General features: G+C 33.9%; 1 protein-coding gene and 2 long non-coding RNA genes across 5 annotated transcripts; 2 read left to right on the top strand and 1 right to left on the bottom strand.

The window, feature by feature from the left end:
- Positions 1 to 3,527: 3,527 nt before the first annotated feature.
- On the top strand, positions 3,528 to 10,509 carry LOC109077917. The gene is made up of 6 exons (XR_002015654.2): positions 3,528 to 3,566; positions 3,685 to 3,699; positions 4,873 to 4,992; positions 5,212 to 5,267; positions 5,382 to 5,536; positions 9,201 to 10,509. It is a non-coding gene; the product is annotated as an uncharacterized LOC109077917 (long non-coding RNA).
- Positions 10,510 to 14,849: 4,340 nt separating this feature from the next.
- LOC109077935 lies at positions 14,850 to 17,937 on the bottom strand. Its single transcript, XR_006160408.1, has 3 exons — positions 17,759 to 17,937; positions 16,263 to 16,360; positions 14,850 to 15,331 (listed from the first exon to the last, which is right to left on the bottom strand). It is a non-coding gene; the product is annotated as an uncharacterized LOC109077935 (long non-coding RNA).
- A 1,455-nt stretch (positions 17,938 to 19,392) lies between these two features.
- LOC109077903 lies at positions 19,393 to 26,256 on the top strand. Of its 3 annotated transcripts, none has more exons than XM_042759575.1 (10): positions 19,393 to 19,485; positions 19,670 to 20,020; positions 20,150 to 20,503; positions 20,906 to 21,022; positions 21,105 to 21,145; positions 21,382 to 23,465; positions 23,563 to 23,744; positions 24,098 to 24,217; positions 24,346 to 24,377; positions 24,629 to 26,256. In XM_042759575.1, exons 1-6 carry the CDS (start codon positions 19,455 to 19,457, stop codon positions 21,505 to 21,507), a joined length of 1,020 nt encoding a protein of 339 aa, XP_042615509.1. In that variant the 5' UTR covers positions 19,393 to 19,454; the 3' UTR covers positions 21,508 to 23,465; positions 23,563 to 23,744; positions 24,098 to 24,217; positions 24,346 to 24,377; positions 24,629 to 26,256. The 3 variants fall into 3 exon arrangements, with proteins under 3 accessions (XP_042615509.1, XP_042615510.1, XP_042615508.1); XM_042759576.1 differs by having other exon boundaries at positions 20,147 to 20,503; positions 21,112 to 21,145; XM_042759574.1 differs by having other exon boundaries at positions 20,147 to 20,503.
- Positions 26,257 to 26,479: the final 223 nt, after the last annotated feature.

Genomic DNA, 26,479 nt, shown 5'->3' with positions numbered 1-26,479 from the left:
TAGCAGTATTAAAAAAGAAATATGAATAAAATGCTTTTGAGACATGCAAATAAATGATCATATATTAGTGTTTATTACAGACCACTGTTATTAGTACAGCTGCAGACTTTCAAATGTTGTCCTCTTACAGACCACAAGAAAAGATGCCGCTCTCTATTACAGCCCTATATGGTAGAATGTCACCTCATCAGTTCTCACTTTGTACTGAGCGGCTTCTTCCTGTCTCAGTTTCTACAGGAAATGATGCTCTTCTTTGCTCGCTCTCTGACTAGAGTCCCACCATTGCAAAGTCAAACTTGTGTGGTTGAGAACAGACCTCACAATCAGAGACATTCTAACTTCAAAGTTGAGGTGATCACAAACAATAAAATCTTTATTGCAGTGAGCTACAGTATTAGGAAATTAAAATAGCTTAGAGATTTTTTCTGTTACAGACCAATCATAAAATAAAACTTAGATGTAAATTTCTTTCTAGAACAGTCTGTGAGTTTAATCATTCTCACATTCAAATATGAATTTTAACAGAGAATATGACCTTATGAAGTTCATACTGGATTAATGCACAATGCGTTACAGTGTTGTGCCATTATCAAAAAGGAATATGGGGAAAATATTATCACATACTGCCCCCTACTGGCACTTCTTGTCACCTGCTTTCAACAGCCTCACCTACAGCATACCAAGCAGAAAACAAACAAAACAACTCTTTACTTTAATTATTATTATAATATAATTGATTGCAATATTTAGTGTATTATAAAATGTAATAAATGCTGTATTATGGCTTAGTAATTCTGAAATGATTTTGGCTATACTTTTGCAGGCTGACATAGACTGTAACCAGCAGCTGTTATCTTAAATAGCTATTCTGTAGTTTGTTGTTAAAAAGCAGGCAAAAGCACGCACATCAATCTTAACTGGGTGCTCGACCAAGAAACAAGCGGAAAAATATTTAAACGTAAAGTCGGCAACACCAAAGCTCCAAAAGTAGCAAAAAATGTATTATTAAAAAGCTATGGCATAGCGTATGTAGTGACGTTGACGTGTATTTAGGTTGATTTAGCGAAGTTTATTTATTTATTTATTGTTAACTGTTAATTTAGATGTTGCCATTTTTAACTTACCATTTTATTCAGTATAGTAAATAAAACAGTTAAAATATAAAAAGTAAAATAGGAGCTTGAATGCTATTATATGACTATCATTAATATGAGTGTGGTGTTATGCAAGAGAATGCTTGTCCTCAGTGGTTTCTATTGAGCTTTGCATGCATTCTGGTAAAAAAAAAACTTTAATGAGGTGTGTCACTGAAACTTTACCGTGGTTTCTCTTCACTTCGCACTTTGATTAATTTACAATTACACCCAAATTTAAAACTAACTTAAAAATGAAAATGAACAGTTTGAATGTATTTTAAAATAAAAGCTGCTATTGTAACTGAACTAAAGACACGGTTCAGAGATGTTGACTTCTTAAGGATTAAGAGATCTTTATTATTTCTGTTAAATATGCTGGTTTTGACCTTATTTTACACCAGTGTTGTTGTCATAAACTAAAGAAAAAGTTATTAAAAACAGTATGTTAATTAAAATAAATGTTAACTAAAATTAAATAAAACTAAAACCCAAAACCCATAACCCATAAGACCAGTTCTGGACTAAACAAGCTTTCAACAGTGTGGGGCCAGGTGAGGTCAACTTCAGGTCATTTGCTATGATTATAGCACCAATATGTTGTTTGTTTTTATAGCAAATGTATGAGGCATTCAGACTGTTTGCAGTTTGCACTATTTGCATAAATTTGTTAATCATAGTTTGAGTCTTTCCAACCCACAATAATGACCTCTTTTCATGCCTTTGTGCCAAAACCACACAAACAGTAAGCAAAACATTTTCCATTACCAAAAGCACCTGACTGCATCAGTTATGATAAGAAAAATAGAAATAAGTTTTAACTTTTTGTGTTTGCATTTTGTAAATTCATTGCGATTTTACTTCCATTGTCTTTATTCCACTTTTCGTTTGGGAACCTAAACATGTGGCACAAGACAATATAATCAACCACTTTGTTTGATGCTTCATGTTTGCAGAGAGATGAGCTGCTACATGCAGTTTCGCTTTTGTTCTATGATCTCAGGCCACAAAGCGCAGCCTACAAGAGTAAAAATACAATGCACCTCAGTCAGAGCCCCATCAGAGCTCACATTTATGTGGTCAAACATTTCCTGAGGAACTAACACACTTTTTCACTGTACTTTTAATACAGAAGATAATATTCCCATAATGAAGTTTACGTTACACTAATATCCCAGGGGGGTGTCTTCATGACGGATAATAAAATGTACAATAAAGATCTTTGAAGCAAACATGTGTTACTTTTTTCAAACATTAATAAAATAATTTATTTGCATTCATTTAATCCAAAAGTACTTAAGCATCAGTATCTACTCATGATGTAAGCATTCAGCACCACGGACAAGAACATGCAACCCCATATAACTCTTTTCACTGCTTTACATACAAACTTAAAACAAAAATTGAAAAAACACACAAAAAAATTTTTTTGCCAAAAATGCATATTTGCTAGAAACCAATTAACAAAAAATAACAAAAATGTCAGCTAAATTAAACTACTTTGCATTAAAACAATTTCTAACAAAACAATTAAAACACTGTCTTGTAATGTGACAACAGCAAAGGTGGACTTGGTGTATGAGTTTTTTTATTTTTTCAAGATAACCTAACAGTTAATGCTTTAGTTAATTAATATGTAATTTAAAAAGTGCAATTAAATATACTTTTCACATCTTTTATCAGATTAATAATTAATAATTTATTTATTTACTTAGTTAAAGTAGATAATCGGCTTAATGTGTTGGGAATGTTTTAAAAATCTGAACACAAAAACTCACAAAACTACATTAAATGCTACACATAAACATTAAAAAATATATATATTTACATGTTTACATGTACTCTGTAAAAATTTGCAAGTTTTATCAAAACAAAGATTGTAATAATATTTCAGTCTTTCTACAAAATTGCATTTTGAAGTCAATGTGTAACTTATCATTTCCTTATAATTACTTGTGAAATCCTCCAGCAATTTATGAGTGAAAATTTTTTCTATACCATGTTTTTCAGTGTAGTTTGGATAGACCTACATGAATTTAGTTTTAGACTAATTGAATTTATGTTGGCTTATGTTCTTATATTGTGCATGCTTTATATTTTGCCCTCAAATTAATGTGTCGTTCCTTCAAATATGTATCCCTAAGTCATCGATTTTATTACAATAGTGTAGGCCATTTCTGCATGAACATAATAAATTAAGGACCCCATCAATCATGAAAAATGCTTGACATTCATTTTGACTAAATGTTGTCCTTAAAATGTCTCTCAACCAACATTCAGAGCAAACCCACACCTGTGCACTTTGCTCTCCTTGAGGTACACAACTCTGTATACTGTATGTCGTCCTATATAAAGCACAGCTCAAAGCCGCTCTCTTCACAACACTGCCTGTGTGATGAGTTCTCACTGATTGGCACTCAAGTTAATAGATACGTAAGTCAGTTTTACTACTTAACCTGAGATAAGCAGGTATTTACTAAATATTTTAAATGTAAAAAAAAAAAAAATGTGTATGTGTTAAACAATCCTATTTCATGTCTCTCTGTTTTAGGTGACAAAATGGCTGGTAACATTTCTATAATATCCGCACTTGCAAACTGTCTCTCAAATTTCTGTAATATGCAAATACATATTAACTTTAATATTACAGTTGCAATTTTAATAAACTGCATTGCTTGTTGAATGTAAATGACAAATTATTGGTGAGAAATTATTTATTTACTTATTTGTAAAATACTACAAGTATTGAAAAAAATTTAAATGTATACCTTGAATGCAATGTACAGTGAGTCACTTTGGATAAAAGCAAATGCAAAAATCAAAAATTAAAATTTAAACTTAAATTATCAAGCTACTAGAACACAATATTCCATACAGGATTATTTTTCCTTAATATCATGATTAGTACTGTTGGTAACATTTATTACAATAAGGTCTCATTTGTTAATATTAGTTAATGCATTAACTAACAGGAATTATCAATGAACAGTGTATTTTTACAATGTATTTTTATTTTAATGTTATCAAAAATAACTTTTTATTTTAATAATGTATTAGTAAATGTTGAACTTAACATTAACTAATAAATGCTTTATATAATATTGTTCATGTTAAATACTATAATTCACTAATGATAACATCTGAAACATTGTAAAGTGTTACTATATTATTTATAGATCCATCACATTTTTGATTTATAAATTATTTCTCATTTGTTCCATAAATAGCATTTATATGTTTATTATATGTCTTTGTATTTTCTGTAGGCTAACTAAACATTCAAATTGTCAAACAATAATTATAAACCAAGTGGTTATATCTTCACCATATAATAAATTAACAACATCTTAGGCCTATTTTAGGCCTATCTAGATTATGTTTACAATTTTTCCCCCAATAATTTAGAATAATCAAACATAATGGAATAATAACACATTCTGAAATAACTTGTAATTAGGATACAATATTCCACCCAGGAAATAGATTTGTTTTTTTTTTTAATTAAAATCATTATTAGTATTATTTGTTAAATATCAGATTGATAACTTACATTTTTGCAGTGATAATTTACAGATCCATCACACACACACACACACACACACACACACACACACACACACACACACACACACACACACACACACACACACAGTCTTTCTGATTACAAATGGCAAACAGCCTAGCCATTTATTCTAAGATCATTTATATGTTTTTTTCCCCTTTATTTTGCTTAATTCAGATTGTTCAGCACTCTTCCATGTGGTGTTTGTCTGCAATATTGTGATTTTACTCTTCAGTGGGGTCCTGAACATAATTTTATGTGACAGACTGAGGAGAAGAAAATGTGAACTGTGTGCAGGTGCAGTACATATTTAAGTTGTTTTCATTTTGTTTCCTGAAATGGGGTATTGTAATGTTATGTAGACATTCAATACATGATCTTTTTTTTGATAGAGAGGGAGAGAGAATGATAGTGAGATAGTTTAGCAATGGCCATTTATTCAAATAATATATTTTTTAGTACCATTGTTTTCTGTACCATTATTTTACTTTATCCCATTCTTTTTGATTCTTGCAGCACATCACAGGAGGCTTCACCTGGCTGTCCCTCCTCAACAAAACTCTGTGTCTGATGTTAGTAGTAATCATTGTATTTCATGACAACTAATTTGTTTAATTTAACATTTGGTACTCAGCCATAACCTTCATAAATGTATATTGAAAACAAATTTGTCATTTCCCTCAAAGGATCAAGAGAGTGAGGTGAACTATACCATGCTGCAATTCCCTGAAGACAACACAAAAACAGAGAGCTCAGAGAAGAGCAGAAATGACACTGTCTATTCCAGTCTTAAATGCCAAATCTCAAACATCACTGAGGAAAACTAAATCAGGATTTTCAGGTGACTACTATAGCTGTGGGCACATTGGACATAAATATATACATAACATAAATCATAAATGTATTTATGATTTGGGCATAATTGCGAATTACCAAAAATATATATATATATATATATATATATATATATATATATAATTGACAATAGGCAGATGCAAAATATATATATACAATGCAAAGATCAAATACAACAGGAGATAAATTATTCTTATGTGCTCAAATGATAAAATAAGAATTTGTAAAATTATCTACTGAACGTGAAAAAAAAGTGAAAGTAACATGACATACAGCCAAGTATGATGACCCATACTCAGAATTCGTGCTCTGCATTTAACCCATCCTACGTGCACACAAACAGCAGTGAACTAACACACACACACACACACACACACGGAGCAGTGGGCAGCCATTTATGCTGCGGCGCCCGAGGAGCTGCTGGGGGTTCGGTGCCTTGCTCAATTGCACCTCAGTCGTGGTATTGCCAACCCGAGACTCGAACCAACAACCTTAGGGTTAGGAGTCAGACTCTCTAACCACTAGGCCATGACTTCCCCACATGAATCCATGTAGCCTACTACGGAAAAAGTAACATTTGCAGAAAAATTCTCTGACTATACGAGAAAATATTCCAGCATATTCCAGCACACGAAAAAAGACAGAAACAGTAACGCAAGTATTAGAAGATTTATTGGAAAAAGGTTAGTGTACTTTTTGCCATTGTATTTTTTTGGTGTGGTAGGGGCACTTTTTGCCTCAGATATCATGGTTATAATGTCGGCAAACGAGAAAGCTTATTTAATATGAATAATCATTTTATGTGTTTGTATGTGGGCATACAGTAGCCTACTAATGTTAGTTGATATGTCCTCAAACACCAGACACATCTTAATATTATGAAGGGCGAACTTTATTAATGACATAAGACTGTATCAAAAACTGATATCGGTTTGTGTGGGGGGGGACCACAGTATTTTACTTTAAAACTCCCACAAAACACTTTTAAATGGATAAGAACATCAGTGAAATAACATTGGTTTAAAATCAGTCTTTTATCCATTCATTGGAACAGATTTGGAGAAATTTAGCATTATAAAACTTGCTCACCAGTGGATCTTCTGCAGAGAATGGTTGCCATCAGAAGTCCAAACAGTTGATAGAAACATCACAGTAACAGAGATGACTCCTGTCTATCAGTTAATATCTTGTGAAGTAAGAAAAAAATCTATCATTGAGATAAATAAACTTTAAAATACCAATAAAATATTATAACAAAAACACAACAAAACACATTGGTGTTAAATTGTGGATTATGATGTGAGAGGAGCGGAATATGCACAGATCAAGCACTGTTTACAAGCAAAAACAGTTTATGGCTTTGATGTGAGAGTTTTCCCTGAAGGAAATGTTATTATGGATTATGGACTGGTATATGTGCCAGCAGTGTCATGCACAAGGGAGGGGAGGGGGGACCTTAGGGCCAGGGGGCTTGACATATATATATATATATATATATATATATATATATATATATATATATATATATATATATATATATATATATATATATATATATATATATATGTACAGTCATATCCAAAAGTTTTGAGAATTATATAAATATTGGAAATTGGAAAAGTTGCTGCTTAAGTTTTTATAATAGCAATTTGCATATACTCCAGAATGTTATGAAGAGTGATCAGATGAATTGCATAGTCCTTCTTTGCCATGAAAATTAACTTCATCCCAAAAAAACCTTTCCACTGCATTTCATAGCTGTCATTAAAGGACCTGCTGAGATCATTTCAGTAATCATCTTGTTAACTCAGGTGAGAATGTTGACGAGAACAAGGCTGGAGATCATTATGTCAGACTGACTGGGTTAGAATGGCAGACTTGACATGTTAAAAGGAGGGTGATGCTTGAAATCATTGTTCTTCCATTGTTAACCATGGTGACCTGCAAAGAAACGCATGCAGCCATCATTGCGGTGCATAAAAATAGCTTCACAGGCAAGGATATTGTGGCTACTAAGATTGCACCTAAATCAACAATTTATAGGTTCATCAAGAACTTCAAGGAAAGAGGTTCAATTTCTTGTAAAGAAGGCTTCAGGGCGTCCAAGAAAGTCCAGCAAGCGCCAGGATCGTCTCCTAAAGAGGATTCAGCTGCGGGATCGGAGTGCCACCAGTGCAGAGCTTGCTCAGGAATGGCAGCAGGCAGGTGTGAGCGCATCTGCACGCACAGTGAGGCGAAGACTTTTGGAAGATGGCCTGGTGTCAAGAAGGGCAGCAAAGAAGCCACTTCTCTCCAAAAAAAAAACATCAGGGACAGATTGATCTTCTGCAGAAAGTATAGTGAATGGACTGGTGAGGACTGGGGCAAAGTCATATTCTCCGATGAAGCCCCTTTCCGATTGTTTGGGGCATCTGGAAAAAGGCTTGTCCGGAGAAGAAAAGGTGAGCGCTACCATCAGTCCTGTGTCATGCCAACAGTAAAAGCATCCTGACACCATTCATGTGTGGGGTTTGCTTCTCATCCAAGGGAGTGGGCTCACTCACAATTCTGCCCAAAAACACAGCCATGAATAAAGAATGGTACCAAAACACCCTCCGACAGCAACTTCTTCCAACAACCCAACAACAGTTTGGTGAAGAACAATGCATTTTCCAGCACGATGGAGCACCGTGCCATAAGGCAAAAGTGATAACTAAGTGGCTCGGGGACCAGAATGTTGAAATTTTGGGTCCATGGCCTGGAAACTCCCCAGATCTTAATCCCATTGAGAACTTGTGGTCAATCCTCAAGAGGCGGGTGGACAAACTAAAACCCACTAATTCTGACAAACTCCAAGAAGTTATTATGAAAGAATGGGTTGCTATCAGTCAGGATTTGGCCCAGAAGTTGATTGAGAGCATGCCCAGTCGAATTGCAGAGGTCCTGAAAAAGAAGGGCCAACACTGCAAATACTGACTCTGCAGTAAATGTAATGTAATTGTCGATAAAAGCCTTTGAAACGTATGAAGTGCTTGTAATTATATTTCAGTACATCACAGAAACAACTGAAACAAAGATCTAAAAGCAGTTTAGCAGCAAACTTTTTGAAAACTAATATTTATGTAATTCTCAAAACTTTTGGCCACGACTGTATGTATGTATGTATGTGTGTGTGTGTGTCTATATATATATATATATATATATATATATATATATATATATATATATATATATATATATATGATTATGTCATTATCTCAAGATATACCTGCGTAAATCCTGTTTTATACTAAATATAACAGTAAATTCATAAAATAACTAATGTAAATATAAACTAAACCATGTATGTCTCATCAACCCCAGAAAAGATTTCAGTTTAACTAATATATTATTAAATAAGACAATATATATGATGACTCTATGGCTAATGTGTCAGAATAAAAACTAGTATATAGTATATGTATGAACAAAAATATATTTTGTAATTGCAAAACATTGGTTAGAGAATCTGTCTGAAATCAATGCTAGAGCTTACATATATACCAAGCTGCATGAGAAACTTAACATATCAGAATGCATATATTTTAAGCACTTTATGGCTTCTTAAGGCAGAGAAAATTATGTCTTTCCTCACAGTCTGTGGGTTTCCAAATCTTCTCTTCTCTATCCAGAGCTCCACAGTGCAGATTTCCAGCAGGACACTGGATCTCTCCCTCCGCAGAAGGATCATCACCACTGACCCAGAACCAATGACCAGCCATAAAGCGCAGATCAGTCCACACATAAACTGTCTGGGATGTTATAGTATAATTTATCACCTCTTCCATAATTGTCTCAGAACTTAGACTTGCCAGATCAGTGTACTCTTTTCTGCAATAGTCCAGGGCTTCATCCCACGTCTTATTCTGATGAACCAAAACTGGGCTGAAGACCTTCATACAGTAAAAAGATAGAGTCTCAGAGCATGGAATGTTGTGCAGTTTAGAAGTGGATATTTTTAACCTGCCACAATTTTCAGAATAATCATCTGGTTGTTCGCTATCCCAGTTGTCAATTGGTTGCCTCTCACCTCCAGACCAAATCCATTTTTCTGGGTTGTTAGAACTTCTGTATAGTCCAGCCCATTTAAAATGATACACAGAATCTGTATAAACGCAAAACTTTTCTGCCTCTCCTTTATTGATGGTGGAAAGGTCGTCGTAGTATTTTCTGCAGTATTTCTGTTCATCATTCAGTCATTTTTTTCCCCACAAAATAATGGATTCTATAGGCACTGAGGTACAGTCCAAAAAGACTCAAAAGTAAGAACACATTGACTGCAGCCTTCATTTCTGTATGGACGATTTACACAGTAATGCCTAAGTGTGCACTCAACTACGATGATATTATGGCATCTCTTAAAGATTTTTAATAAGAGACCAATAAAAAAGCTGTAAGGGAACTGGCCAATCAGAAGGTCTCACCCTTGAAGTATTTGTGTAGCAAATGTTTAAATAAATCATGCATCATTGCAAATATTTTGATAGTAAAGAAAACAGGTCATGCACGTCAGACAAAGTAAAAAAATAAAATAAAATAAATAATAAAAAAGCAAAGTTAAGTTAAGAGCACAACATTCTGATTTGACATAATAATCAATGAAACAAATAAACAAATAAATAAATAAATATATTATTATGTAATATTTTCTAAGAATGGGAATTGTAGGGAATTTAATAGTTACAATTCTGGTTCATTGGTGGTTCCATTAACACTTGTTTTACATGGTAAAGAAAGAAATACATTTAGAATAAAGCAATGAAATTATTATTACATTGACAGTCCTCAGCAGTTTTTTTTTTTTTTTTTTTTTTTTTTAGAAATAAATGCAGTTGTTTCAAAAAGTGTTTACATAGACTTTTAATGACTTGACAACAGTTCTCGGTTCATTTCGGACATGACTCTGGATTCACTAAAAAGAACCGGCTCATGAGTTGCTCGTTCGGGAATTTGAAGACCTACACAGTGTTGCCAAGTCCGCGTTTTTTTTTTTTCTTGTAAAAACCTGGCAACCCTGGCCCTACGTATTTGATTTAGATACGAGTTATTTGTTTGGGGAAAAGAATCGGTTCATGAGTCTTTCGTTTCCAATGTTTGTGTTTCCCTCTGTAGAATCAGACACGTTGTCAATAATTTAGTACGGTTTCCGTCCACATCGAGCGTCATAAAATAGGCTTTTATTTGGTTCCAGTACCATTAAACGTTTTTCAGTTGTAATTTGCCTATGTAAAGCATGCACCGCCAAGAGTCATTTAAGAGTCGTTCAGCAGCAGCTGCACGAGCAGGTTTTGGACTTGATCTTGAGGATCACGCTTTTGCAGGTTTGTTTTAATTGTTTACACATTCATATTTGATTTATAAGCGTGTTTTATTATCTGTTGTATCGCATTACTATTTAACTGTGTGAAAAACTTCTCCAAGCCATTCAGTGGGTGATCTCTCCAATAAATCCCGACCGCTGTGCTGCTAACCCGTTTGACCAACTCACAAAAAAAGAACCGACTCATTCAATCATGTATCATGCATAGCTAGTTCTTATTCTAAAGACATTTAAGAAAATACGAAACACACGACATGATTGGTGAAATAGAAAAAAATGATTATCAGGTCGATAAATTGTAGTGTCCATCACAAGGCAAGATTCAGTAACATTTTACTGGGGGTCATGGCCTGGTATATTAGTTGCAACCAAGAGATGGCGCTCCATGGTTTACTTGGTCTATTACACAAACACAATGACACTCTCACAACTCTTCTCCGGTCTCGAATCAAGCGCATTCAAACCCACTGAAACGGTTACCAACATGAGAGTGCTAGAAACACCAACCTGATTTTTGTTTCTCACAATATCAAAATCTCAGTGTACCCCTTCCTAAACCCATATTCAAAAATATACACATCATGATATTCTCTATTAGCTTATGAAAGCAGACCTTAATGCGTTTAAGTACAGTACACATTGACACTGTTTGTTCTTTACACTCCAGTTTATGCATTCATTTTTTTTTCTTTCTGAAGTATACAGCCCAGTAATGTGGTGGTGTGTGCAGTAATTGCATGTCATGTTCACGCTCACATGTTTTCTATTGAGACTATTTTAGTCCAGATTCTCAAACCAAATAAAAATAATAATAAATAAATAAAAAAGGCGCAGAACACCAGCTTGTCAGTCATGTACTTTATTAACAAATGTATACAGAAACCATACACATGTCTGATTTAAAGCAAACAGCTGATCTATTCAAATTAGGTGCACTATTTTCAATAGGTAAGCAGTCAGGCCATGTTTGTGGTTTTTTTTTTCCTTTGCCCAGTGAAATGTTTAATAATGTAATAATTCTAAAAAGGGTATACAAATTTTATGTGCTGCTGGAAAGTGTGAATATAGTCCTTAGCCATTCACCTGACACATCCACACATATGCAAATATGGGAATAATGTACACAAATTTGACCAAAACCATGCATATTTTTTTTAAGTAGACAAACGTGGTTTAGCAAGGCCATTAAAATCTTGGATAAACATTGTTTAACAGCACAAATTCTGAAATATGAAAGATAAAAAGCTGTGCACAGTGCTACCTTTGCGTGTGCTCAGTGATAAAGGTTGTTGTTGTTGTTGTTGTTTTTTTTAGACCAAAAAAAAAAAAAAAACTAAGGCACTGACCAACCAAATGGTCAGGCTTTTAGAGTATTTGTGTAGCAAATGTTCTGAAAGAAGAAAAGCAACATTAACTGAAACCTAGTCAGTGAAGTGATTTCTGAAAAACAGAATATGCAAATTTGTCCCCATAAAGTTTGCAAAGATAAAAAAGAAAAAAACATGTTCCTCCATGGGCAAAGTAGCCATTATAATTAGGGGGTACTTTTGTGAAACGATTACGTTTGGGAGTTTTGTTTTGTTTGGCTGGCAAATTTTATTTTTGCATCTTTTACATGTCTTTTTAGGCATTAGCTTAGTTTTCTGATTCAGATATTGTAGCTAAGGTTGTCCAGCCAAAGCAATGAATAATTATATAAATTTTTCTTGTTATAATGTTGTTTGATTATTATTCATCAGATTGATTATTATTCCTTCATTTTTTTATGTTTTTGTAATTTACAGTGAATCAATACAATGCACTTCTCATCTTGTCCCCCCCCCCCCCAACACTATTTGAATTTCCGTTGTTCCATCTGTCAAGTGTTGCCTCTTCACCGCTTTTGTGTTCACTGAGCATTAATGTCATGCTTAGAGAGTAAAAGTTTTGTATTTTAGGAACAAATGTTTACAGAACCCTCAAACCTGCTCAGACAAATACAAGACTGACAAACTCAATGTTGCCTCTTCTTTATTGGCAGTGGGCAGGTCATGATTACACTTTCTGCAGTATGTCTGTGCATCTGTCCAGTGGCCTGTAGCACGAAGCTGGTTTCAGTTTTTACCCACGTAAGTTCACGTTTAGTTTGAGCAAACTCTAAGTTTTTGGGCTCAAGAAGGTGGGTTGGTTTTATCGCCATGTTAACTACCCTGCTTTTTTTCTGGGTTAGAGATCACAAACCCAAACTGTACCAATCAGCTGTTAGCAAAGTGACATATATCTGATCCAATGGAGCCACTCCCCCGTATCTCTCACTCCAAATAAAAGATGGTTACAGTCAAAGAATTTTAGAGACTAAATGGGCCGACTTTTGCAGCTACTTATTTATTATATTTATATTATATTAATAGTAATTGTTTATAATTCATATAATATATTCATATGGCAATTCATTTTAAGCTTTGTATTTATATATATATATATATATATTATATATATATATATATATATATATATATATATATAATATATATATATATATATATATATATATATATATATATATATAGATATATTTTTTTTTTTTTTTTTTTTTTTTTTTTTCTCCAAATTTATGTTATATTAATTGTGCACAGAGGCAGCTGTGGCCTAATGGTCAGAGAGTTGGACTTGTAACCCGAAGGCCGCAGGTTTGAGTCTCAGGGCTGGCAGGAGTTGTAGGTGGGGGGAGTGAATGAACAGCGCTCTCTTCCGCCCTCAATACCCATTGCTGAAGTGCCCTTGAGCAAGGCACTGAACCGCCAGTTGCTCCCCGGGCGCTGGATATAGCTGCCCACTGCTCCGGGTGTGTGTTCACGGTGTGTTCACTTCTCACTGCTGTGTGTGTGCACTTGGATGGGTTAAATGCAGAGCACCAGTTCCGCGTACGATACTTGGCAAAATGTCACGACTTTCACTTTCAAACTTTTGGTGCAGCAGAAGGGTTTATTCCTGCCTTGTCAATGGATTTACAAGTAATACCATTTAAATGGTATTACATTTTTGATAAGACAATCTCTTAATCTTCAGCAGAAAAGTTAATTGCACTGACTCTTGTGAGAAGTGAATCCAAATGACGCTATGCTGAAGCTTTCCACACATTCCCTGTGACTGGCTGTTTGCTGCACGTGTCACACGTTCAGGTGCACGCTCTCCAGAGTTAATCACAATCTGGTTCTTGGTTCAAACTCTGAGTTGCGAGAGAAGGTTTATATCGAGCTTTGTGAGCCCATTGAACCTGATCTTAACCAGGTTGGCTTTATTGGGTTTTGTCAACTCCAAACTAACTCTGCAACTTCATTTTGCTTCGTGCTACAAGGCCACAGGTCATTAAATAAATAAATAAATAAATAAGATGTTATCTATATAGATTGAAGTTCAGGCCAAAGAGATTAAAAAAAATCTGTCATTTCTATACAGATGATCTACACAGTAATGCCTTTTGCTCACTCAGCAATAATGTTACACAATTCTTAAATGCTTTTTTTTTTTTTTTAAATAAGAGACCAGTAAAAATGCAGTATAGCCCTGGCCAATCAAAAGGTCACCCTTCAAGTATTTCAAGTTGCTATGGTCACGCAGGTTTGTTTACGCATTAAACTCATGACCACGAGAAAAATATGTTGTTCCCTCAACATAAGAAGTCGTGGCCATGACAAATGGATGTTGTTCCCTGAACATAGCATCTCGAAGCCACAACATAAGGATGTGGTTACCTCGACAAAATGGTCTTGTAGCCAGAACATAACATCACGTTCTATGAGTTAATATGACGTTCCCACAAATTAATATCTCGTGGCCATGACATATTATCAGTTTCCCACAATTTATTATGTCGTGGCCATGACAAAACTTAGTGAACCTACCATGTCACCTCCCGGGCACCGCAATAATAGCTTTTCTAGTGCTGCAAAGTTAGTTTTAGGTACGATATTCGCCGGACATTTGCTTTACTTTGCCACTGATTTATAGAGTCGTCAGTGCTACAAAGATATCACTACCATGACTTGTTTTAACAATATGCAACCACTTTATATAGACATAAAAAACATTCATTCAAAACAGCATATTTCTATTGTAGCTTCAAATTTAAACCGGAGAAGGCACGCTATCACACTGACAATTCCACTGACTTGGTTAAAACGTCCAATGTATTTGAATTAAAATTACTTTTAACATTTAAAGTAACAAATTGTAACACTATATATAGTACTCAATTATGGTCATAAAAATTACTCTTAAGTCCCCAAAAGGTTTTTTTTTTTTTTCTCTCTCTCTTCCATATTCCCTCCGGATTCCATGGCAGCTGCAGGGTCTCCTCCATGATTGTGACTGGCACTGGTGAGGTGGTGGGGATTCTTCTTTGGCTCCTTCTTTGGTTCCTTGAGTGCTGTGAATACTGTGCTGAATTGGGTAACTTGGTATCTGTGTATTGTAATAAAACAACATGTACAAGCGATAAAGCTTTCACTACAGTTTTATTGCCAGTTATTAGCCCGCTCTGATTTGGTGGGAAATAATAAACATGAACATATATAATATTTTATACTTCTGACTCATCCCTTTTCTTAAAAAAAGGCTCAATTGTGAGATTTTTAATTGTGTGTATGTATATATATATATATATATATATATATATATATATAATAGTATTACTACCTGTATCTCAACTGTAAATCAATTGCTATTTTGTGATCTACAACATGAAGGAAAGCCATCATAACATGTACATGAAAAATGTAGAAACATTGGACACAACTAGGCAATGTGAAGTAGGCAACCCTAGCAATAAGACCCACATCATCTCTATTTTATCATCTCCATTTTATTTTTTAAATAAATCAATAAAAAAGGCACAGGCCAATCAGTGTCAGTTGTATATTTGATTAACAAATGTTTAGAGAAACCCAAGACAAATCTAGAAAAGGAAACAACGGATCATTTCAATTTTGGTAAAAACTCCAAATTTCAGTAGGTATTCAATCAAGAGAGTCAAGTTATTGCTGCTTATAAATGAAGCCATTATTTGTGACTGCAAATATTTACAAAATATGAACAATATGTAAAATTTGTGATATGAAGAACATTTATGGATTCCTAAGGCAGACAAAGTTGAGTGTCTCCTCACAGTCTTTGGTTTGGCAAATATTCCTCCTCCTATCCAGAGCTCCACAGCGCAGGTTTCTAGCAGGGCACTGGGGTTCCCCCTCCACAGACCAGGCTTTATATTGAAGATAATTACCACTGACCCAGAACCAATGACCAACCATAAAGCGGAGACCAGTCCACACATAAGGTGTCTGGGATGTTATGGTTTTATCACCTCTTCCATATTCATCTAAGATCTTAGACTCACCAGGTCAATGTAGTTCTGTCTGCAGTAGTTCAGGGCTTCATCCCACGTCTTATTCTGATGCACCAGAATGGGCTCAAAGACCTCCATACAGTAGAATGCTATAGGCCAAGAGAACAGGGCATTGTGCAGTTTAGCATTAGATCTTCTTACAATGCCACACTCTTCAGTGACCCTGTTTGGTTCCCAAATGTCCCAATAGTCTATTTGTTGATCCTCACCTCCAGACCATCACCACTTTTCTAGGTTGTTAGAAATCACGTGCAGTTGGGAAAGGCCCATGAGCGCAACAGCCCTATATATCGGTGCACTGCCCACAAGGCTATTAGCAGCAACAGGTTTTTTTATTGTTTTTTTTTTTTTTTTTTTTTTTGTATTTACTTTTTTTATCCGAAATTTATGTAATAAATACTATGCAATCTTCATGTGTGTGTTTTTTCCTCTGAGGATCACCATTTACATTTCCATTGTCCCATCTGTCCCAATTGTTGCCTCTTTACTGCCTTTGCGTTCACTCAGACTCAGATTCAACTAGCTGACATTTAGAGAAGTGTGAAATGAATAATTTGCAATTAAATAATAAAGAATAATAAACTTTAGCAGCACTAACCATGAGCCTCAAAGAAGAGGAGTTATCTTCTGTATAAGGAAAAAATGTGAGACCTACTACAGTAGGCGGAGACAATTTAAGCATTTCCTGTAGTCAATAAGAGGAAGTAGATGTTCAGAGCAGATTTAGCTTTGCTGAGGTGAACATCAGCGGACCAACTTATACATTGAGCTTTTCGTGTAATTTACATTAGTAATGCTGATAATTTTTTTAATTAAAAATACATTACAAAAGTATCAGCATAATTCAGGAAACAGAAAAGGCTTAAAACAAGTCTGTTGGTTAGTATAACATGTATTTATACAATTACTATCATGTGTAATATTTGCACATGAATTAGATTCAGAACAGAAAGTTTAGATTATGCTTAAAGTTACACAAGAGCATGCTGTTTGCTTTTGAATGTTTATGTATCAATGTTTAGATGTTTTCCACCACAAGACTGACCCTCTTTCACAGCAACAAAACCACATCATCTACCAAGCAGTATTCTCACGAGACTTTAACAAACGCTCCTCCTCCTTCACAACTAACTGTGACGGTTATGGAAATAACAGAACTATGCTACAAAGCTGTCTAAAATAATGTGAGAACAGATCAATTTTGTTGCACACAGCTGTAATTGAGATTTATGTATATTAACAACATTAATTGTGTACACTGTATATAATAACAAAAATTGCAGATGAATTATTCATTAGACTTTTAAATTAAGATTTTATTTTTTCTGGGGGAAATAGCAGGTGGAAAAGCTGTTTTAATAAACAGCTACAATTAAAAGTTCAAAAGCAACAAGTCAAAAATATCCTCCTGAATCAATTGTGAGACCAAAGCTGTTAAAGCAGGAAAGAATTTGATCTATGGATTGCATTCATGCTAATAAACCTACCTTACATTTAGAGGAACAAAAAGACCTTTGTGAACAAAAGAAATGTGAGCAACTGTTCTGTTGTTTGTAGTTTGCACAGGCTTGATGCAACTTGCACTTGTGGTTTTGGACTTTGAGCCCAACCTATTTCTCAGTTTGCAACCACCCTGTAAGAATGAAAATAGAAAAAGGCATTTAGAAAGCCCCCAGCAGAGTTCACATTTCTGTGGTCAGAAGTTTCCATACAAGCTTAAGTGTAGTGTAAAAACTGTTACTTTTAGAAGTATGACAATTGTCCTCATGCCTTCAAGGTGGAATGTCAACAAATGGTCTGTTTTACAGTAAAAACATCAAAACAATGCACCAAAAAATTAATTACTTATACAAGATGAAATTAATATCTGTCTATGCTAACATAATACAACATCTAACTTTTTCCCTTAAATTGCACACATTTTTTTAATAACTTTTTGAAAAGTAATAGGGTCAAATGTTTTTACTAATGCTTCACAATACAGTAACCTTTTAAACCAAAACACAAAAAGCAAGCACTTATGTACTCTATATTTGCTGTTAAGTATGACTCACATGATCAAAGACAATATAATTGAGGATTTTCTAGAATGTGAGATGAAAATACACATCATTTTAAAAATATAAATGACGATCAATCAAAACATGAATTTTGAGGTTGTATTACATAGTCTTAAATAAGTTCACTTTTGATATGTATTTAATTATTTTTTTAAAAGCAAGAACTGGCTCATTTCATTTTGATTATTTTTTATAGTTTAATATCTTAATTAAAAATATAATGTGCAAGGATAAATCATTTATAATAAACACAACAATATTCTATAAAAAATAGGAATTGTCAGGTTTGATCTCATAGTGACTTCAAGGCCCACAGATTTCCTTACGTCAGTCTTTTTCTGAATATCTTTGAGGTTAGAATCGTTGATTGATTTGAATCTCCATCATTACATCTCAGCTTCAGTATTGGTCTTATTTTCTGTTACTGGAATTGATAACATTGTGGTCATCAATGTAACGTACATAACTACTGAAGCATTATTTTGTTGAAGCCATAAACTCTGTTAACATGATTCAGCACCATGGACAAGGACATGTGGAACAATACAGGACTCCAGCTCTACTTCTTGTGTAAATGTAAATAGAAAAAATAAGAATGTAAAAACAAGCTTGATTAAGCTCTACACAGCCTACAAAGCCTAGTAACCTCATCTACACAGGCCAAGCAACACCCCCTCACATAGAGCTGCTGTGGTTTTAAACAAGTTAAGGCACACAATTCATTTATTTTGTTTTTCCCCAATTTAATTTAAATATATTTAAAATGTACAATTAAATAGTTATTCAAAGAGAAAAAAGTTATTCAAAGAGAAAACTGATCATAGCTGTAAAATAAGACAACAACATTTTATTCAGTACTTAAAGCGGCAACTTTAAAGTTTCCACTTTACATATTTTTACTTTTTTTTTTTTCATTTTTGATGTTCATAAGAAGAAGATACATTTCCTTTGCTTGTGAGAGTGTCATCTTACACCCAAAACCTACAGCCAATGAAATTTGAATTTGTCATATGAGAATATATGAGCATAACCAATCACATCCAGGATCAGTTTCCATTTGATTAAGTTACTTTAGATTGTGCACATTGCCATATATTATTCTTTGCTAGCAAATCAAAGAAACATGAGCAGAGTTTTACTCCTTACCTTTGTTTGTAAGTACATTTCACAGACTTTTAACTGTGTTTAATGAATAGGATCATCTGGTTATGACAAATTATTTATTAATGTTAAATTTGATCATTTTTTATTTATTATCAGACATTTAACCAAAGTAATCCTAAAATGAATTTTACATATAAGGTTTGTGTAACACATTTTACTGCTTTTTCAATTCAGGTTGCGTTGGAGCACAAAGCATTGAGCAGCCAAAACGTTTGCAAGCCTCTAAACTGGGTGATAATGTCACTATTGAGTGCTACTTACCCAATCAAGATTTTAACAATATGGTGTGGTACAAGCAGGAGATGGGAATGAAGCTTCAAATCATTTCAAAAAGTTATATTTACCTGCCAAAGGCTGATTTTACTGATGGATATAATGATGGTCGTTTTAATGTAACTATAGGCAAAGGCATTTATCATTTACATATTTCCTTGGCAAGAAAGGAAGATATAGCAACATACTTTTGTGGAGTGATAACTTTAGGAGAACTGTATTTTGGACCTGGAACATTCTTGATGCTAAATGGTATGTTTGAACTTCCATTATATGTTATATTCATGTTAAAATCATGTTAATAAATATTGTCTCTAAAGAAGAGACTATAAAAGTTATAATATACTTCTTTTAAATGGCTTTTTGTTTGCTTTAAAGAAGAGCACTCCTCAACAATGGTTCTTCAGGAGCCTGTTTCAGGTAAAGTTCACATTGGAGACAACATTACCCTCACATGTAGAGTCCAAACGGTAGATGAGAAATGTGAAAGAGGACACCACGCTTACTGGTTCAGAGACGCTGCAGAAGAATCCAGTCCTGGCATCATTTACACTGATGGAGATATGAGGAAACATGGAGAGATCTGTAAAGATGATTCTACTAAATCCTGCGTTCACACCCTTGCAAAGAGGAACCTAAGCCTTTCTGATGCTGGTACTTACTACTGTGCTGTACTCGTGTGCGGCAAGATCATGTTTGGAAATGGAACTTATCTGGAATTCAGCTCAACACCTGGTAAAGACTTAAACCCTATTAAGTTAATCATAATCTGTTTATTAATACTTATATTCAGTGTGTTTCTTTATAATGTTATCATAAATATTTCATCATGTCAGTATAATTTTTATGCCTTTTGAAAAAACATTATAAATAACTTAATGTTTAATTATTAAACAAAATAAATATTTGTTTACATACTGTCCACTACTGCGTCACTCTAATAGTTTGTATATAACTTTGGTATAAAAAAGTAATACAAATGTATTTTTTAATACAATGTTTCAAACTAAATAGCTGTTTTTTAAGTTAACAAGACTTCCATCCAATAAGTATTTTTATGTTTAAACAGATTTTTATTATTTTTTTTTTTTTTTTTTTTATTATTTATTTTATTATAATTTTTTTTTTTTTTTGCAGATAGCGAGTTGACAACAAGTCCTTTTTTTCTCATATTGGTGTCATCAAACATAATTTCTATGATAATAATGATTTTACTCGTGGCTGTGCAATGGAAAGACCAAGGCAGATCATCAGGTATCAAGTTTTTCTTTAAATCCTATTCCTAGTTTTATTTGCAAAACTATAAAGCTCTTTTGAATCATTTACTTTGTGTCAGTCAACAGATCTTGTAATCAAGAGACATCTGAAGGTACTCAGGTAAATCATCACAGTTTTATTTATTTATAATGATACATTTGATGTCATTTTGATGCCATTTCAGAAGTTTCCTGAACGTATTGAACAACTGTATATTTTGTTTGTTTCCCAACATTTTCAGTGTTACATTTTTTCAATAATTTAAAGTTTACCTTCCTTAAAAATATGTAACAGTTTATGAACAGATGATTTACCAACAGAAATGTTTGAAATGATCAAGAATCTTTCTTTTTCAGGTTGGAGGTACAGATGTATTGACTTACACATCTGTGAGTTTCAGCAGTAAATCACAGCCCTCTAGAGGTGCTAAACAACACAACATTTCCCAGCATACCGATGTCTATTCACAGATCAGGTCCTAACAAAGGAAACACTGAAAAACCTTAACATGTTTTCTGTACTTTAGTGATCCAAATGTGCCAATGCATAAAGCATGGTGAACTAAACAGTACAAAATACAATCAAATCTATTATAAAATATTATACAATAAAATATCTATTATATAGCTGTTATCATCGAGTCTGCATTCACATTGGAACAAATGCATTTAAAAAAAATCTTGCTATTAAAATATTTTGCCTTTTACATTTTTTGCATTTTAGATTTTTGTTTTGTTATTGCATTTTATTATTTATATAATATTCTTTTATTTTATATGAAGTTGTTACAGAATACTGCTTAGCCTGGACAGTCAAAGCTAACACATTGCTATCAGGCCAGTTATTCTTAGAGGTATATTTTAAATACTTTCCCTTATCCTAGTTTATGTGAAAAGACAACTGAAAACAACTGAGACAGCTGGGGTTTTGTGAATATTGCTCTATTTGACAAGCTGTCCTGCTATTTTTTTATTTATTTTTTATTATTGATGATGATACATAAATGCTGACTGGCTGATGGCACAGTACCAAACCCTTCACCTACTAGTGACTGTCCAGACCACACAGTGAAAATTTAAGTCCATCTCATGGTTTAAAGAGCCCTCCAAAATGGAAATGAAAACAATTATTTTCTATACTGGAAAATGAAATATTAGCATTTAATGTTGATTGCAAAATTACTGCATGATACTGGTGAAATCTGACCTGTGATTTATCATAGTGCAAAACATTCCACCAACTGAGGATTTACATTTGAATTTGTATTTTAATTGAAATACTGACCTCAAAAGAACAAACTTCAAAGCAACATGTATTTCCTTTAAATACATATTACTGACTTATAAATTAGGACATTTTTGAAGGTATTTTACTCTGATATTGGATGACTGCACCAGGAACTTTCTAGGCCATAGACTTTATAATTTATCAGGTGTGGGTGTTTGTAGCCTCACCACCAATGCTAAAGCCAAACAAGCTCCTCTTGAGGTAAAAGGTGATTCTGTCTATATGGTGGTCTATATAAGGCACTGTTCAAAGCTTGTCCCCCCTTAGATCTCTGAGAACTCTGATCATGTGAGAAGTGGTTTTGTTGAAGGTGCCTAGGAAATCACAGCCCTCTAGAGGTGCTAAGCAATACAACATTTCCCAGCACACCGATGTCTATTCACAGATCAAGTCCTAACAGATGAACTACTGGAAAACCCAAACATGTTTTCTGTACTTTCTGTGAGTGATCCAAATGTGCAAATGCATAAAGCATGATAAACTAATAAAACAAGATATAATCAAAGCCAGCACTGCAGTTATAATGGCTGCTGATTGAAGATTGAGTCTGCATTCATGTTGGAACAAAAAAAAAAAAAAATCCTTGCCATTAAAACATGTTGCCTTTGACATTTCCTTCCTTGCTTGACTCCTATTTTGAAAAAAAAAAATTTATTATATCATTATATATAGCTTAATATTTTCTGTTTCCTTAGATTTTTGATATTAAATTCACTTTTGCTTTATAGATATTTGTTTGCTATGGCATTTTATTATGTATATCGTATTAATTTCTTTGATATGAGCGGTCACAGAAATACTGCTTAGCCTTAGATACCAAACCTGAAGAAAATAATCCCAAAATCCTATAACTAGTCAACTTAAAATATACCACTACTACTAATAACATCATAGCATGCATAATGTATCATTGTCTTTGTTTCTTGAGCACCACAAAAATTGACATCTTAAAAATAAATACCTCACCACCAATGCTAAAACCCAACAGACTTTCACACACTAATGACAGCACCTCTTGAGGGGAAAGGTGATTTTATCTATTTGTATGTGGTGGTCTATATAAGGCACTGTTCGAAGCCTGGCCCCCTTAGATCTCTGAGAACTCTGATCATGTGAGAAGTGGTCTTGTTGGCACTCTTCCTACTCAACATATGTAAGCTAATTCCCTCTTGATCCATGTTACACTATTAGTACTTGAGTATTGCAGAAATATTTATTATAACATACCTATTTTGTGGTTTCCTCTGTAGGTGAAAAATGAATGCGAATGTTTCTGAAACATGTAAAGTTGTAAAATGTGATGCAAGCTTATATAATATACAAGAACATGATGGCTTCATTTTTAGTACTGAAAGTTCAGCAGGATCCTTACATTATCAATGCATGCGGAGTAACCAAACCATTTGTGGAAATTTAAGTCTCCCTTGTAAAGGTAAGAACTACTTCAGTGATTACTACTAAAATGGATAGGTTATTGTATTACAAGAATTTAGCAAAGGAAAAATGCCTCATGAACGTAGGATGCTAATTCTTATATTTATTTTTTATATATTATAATTGAATATGTTCAGAACTTTAACTGCTTTGCCAATAATCATTTTGAGATTCAACACACACACACACACACACACACACACACACACACACAAAAATATATATATATATATATATATATATATATATTTTTTTTTTTTTTTTTTTTTTTTTGCTGTTATTTGTTTCTTGTACATTACTCATCTTCTGGCTTATTCATTTGCATAAACAAAATGCTTCCCCATGCTTTAGGATATCAGAACTGGCCTTACCATGTGGTGTTTGTCTTCAATACTCTCGTTTTGCTCTTGAGTGGAATAATCAACATACTGCTATGTAAAAGACTGAGAAGACAGAGTGAATTGCATGCAGGTACATTTCAGTTATGATATAAAGGGCTCAGTTGTTTTAACCCTATTATTTCTTTTTTTTACTTCCTTGTTTTACTTTCCTGGCACTAAAAAGCAAGTTTTAATTTGTTTCTGACCCTTCTCCACCAGACACAGCAGAGCCTGATGTCAGTTCTTCTCATGTAAGTCAGAATCTCTTAATCATTTATTTTGACAGTGTAGTGTTTACATTCATGCCCTTCTAATAAAACTTACATTGCATTTAAAGTATACATTTAGCAGTTCATGCATTTACTGGGAATTTAACCCATGACCATAGTGCTGCTACTGCAATGATCAAAGGATTGAGCTATAGGAACACAGCAGATAAAGTTGCTGTGCTAAAAGTTGCTATGTGCATTCAGCAAATTCCTCCCCTTTTCCCCCCTCACAGAATCAAGATAGTCTGAACCTAAACTACACAACCCTACAATTCCCTGAAAACAATGCCAGTGGAGAAAGTTCGTTGATTGAGCGAAGAATGACGAGAAAGGATACTATTTACTCCAGCCTTAAATGTCAAATGTCAGACATCACTGAAGAAAGCTAAGCTATTTCTTGTCATTCACATATTGTTTCGAACTGCAGCACAGTTGTTGAAGACTTTTTTTTTATAATAATGACAAAACCTAATGTTTTACTATGTAGGTTGTTAAGCTCCTTAATAGGGGTGAAGGCAATTTGTAGTTGGAGCTGCTTAACCTGGACAGATACTTCACTCCTGCAAAATATACTTTCCTGCTTTCAGTCTATTTTGCAACATTATTATAAAAATTGCACTTCTACTTTACAGTTCCTGTTTTAGTAGCTGTTTAGTTTATAGTCCCTGATCAATATTCAACTGATATTATTAAAACTGGCCCTGATCAATATTAAAACTTATATGCACTCAAACTAAAGCACAACTTGGAATCATTTAAAGGTTTTAAGTGCTATAATCGGGGTCCATCTACCAAACCAGGAGATGTGAAAAAGATTATCCCAGTAACTTTGTTTCGGTAAGCTTTTTCCTGCAAGCGTCTGAAAAAATGAGGGCGTCAGATTTCGCTCCCTCTGTGGCTAAGGAATCTTGTTATAATATCACTGCCCCTTAATCTGCACATTTCCACCCATGGCGCCATCATTCTGTCTTCGCAAGCAACAACGGTGTACCAGTTCTAGGGCCATGGGAAAAGTTTGAGCAAAGCATGCTAACCTTTCTTAGTTTAGTGCTCACATGCCGTGTGGCAGCACTTTCTGTGCACATGCTTCAGATGTGTGCGCTCAGAAAACCCTATATCAGAATTTTAAACTTATATAAACTTAAATTCACAGAATTCAGGAAGCAGACATTGTATTTAGAACTTATATAGGAAGTATGGCAATATTTTATTTGATTTCAACCTCCAACATGCACAACATGGACACATAAAGGACATGCGGACGAAATAGTTAACTCAGATGTAAATAGAGAATCTACTGATATTTCTTTATATCCTAAATATTTTTAGAGCTTTTTTTTTTTACCTCAAAACTCTTGGCAAAACTAACAGAGGTTTCTACCAAACTTTTAGGATTGTACATTAGCATTGCTATTTTCAAAATAAAAGTCTGTAGTCACCACTCATTAGTACTTTGTCACAAATTCATAAACTACTTTTGCTATCTCATGTCAATCAAAATATATAAAAAATAGATTATCAGTGTGTTTTGAAATGATACATACTGTACAGTAGTTTGTTAAGATTAGTTTAGGTTTAGAATAAAATTTTATTGTTATAAATATATAATAACACACCTTTCACCAGTGGGTTTAAAGTATGGTTTCAAAATGTGTCCTAAATAAAGGGGGCTGCTATGTTAACCAATGAAAGGTTAAAACACATGATTTCAGTGCGATAGACATGATAATCAACACCAAACAAATGGTTTTTATCAGAGTATCTGACGTACGAGCTGTAAAGGCACAGCCCTGGTCTGGAAAAGGGGGAGGGAACCAGCAGCTCAATTGCAGGCAAGAAAAAAAGCGTGCTTCTGCTTCCTCTCAAAATAGGCATTTTCAAAATTGCATATTACTGTAAATGATCTATACCTTATACTTCAATTAAACATCACAGAAACATTCATAATACACCACATACAAAAACACACATTAAAAAAACATTGCCATAAAAGAAAACCTTTAAGAATGAATATGTCAAAGCGGAAGGGATCAGAACATAATAATAATACCATCCAGTATTTCTGGTACTTTTCTTGCTTGTCT

The sequence above is a fragment of the Cyprinus carpio genome, chromosome A7, assembly GCF_018340385.1.
Source record: "Cyprinus carpio isolate SPL01 chromosome A7, ASM1834038v1, whole genome shotgun sequence".
NCBI lineage: Eukaryota > Metazoa > Chordata > Actinopteri > Cypriniformes > Cyprinidae > Cyprinus > Cyprinus carpio.
This window is presented reverse-complemented; position numbering and strand designations above follow the sequence as displayed.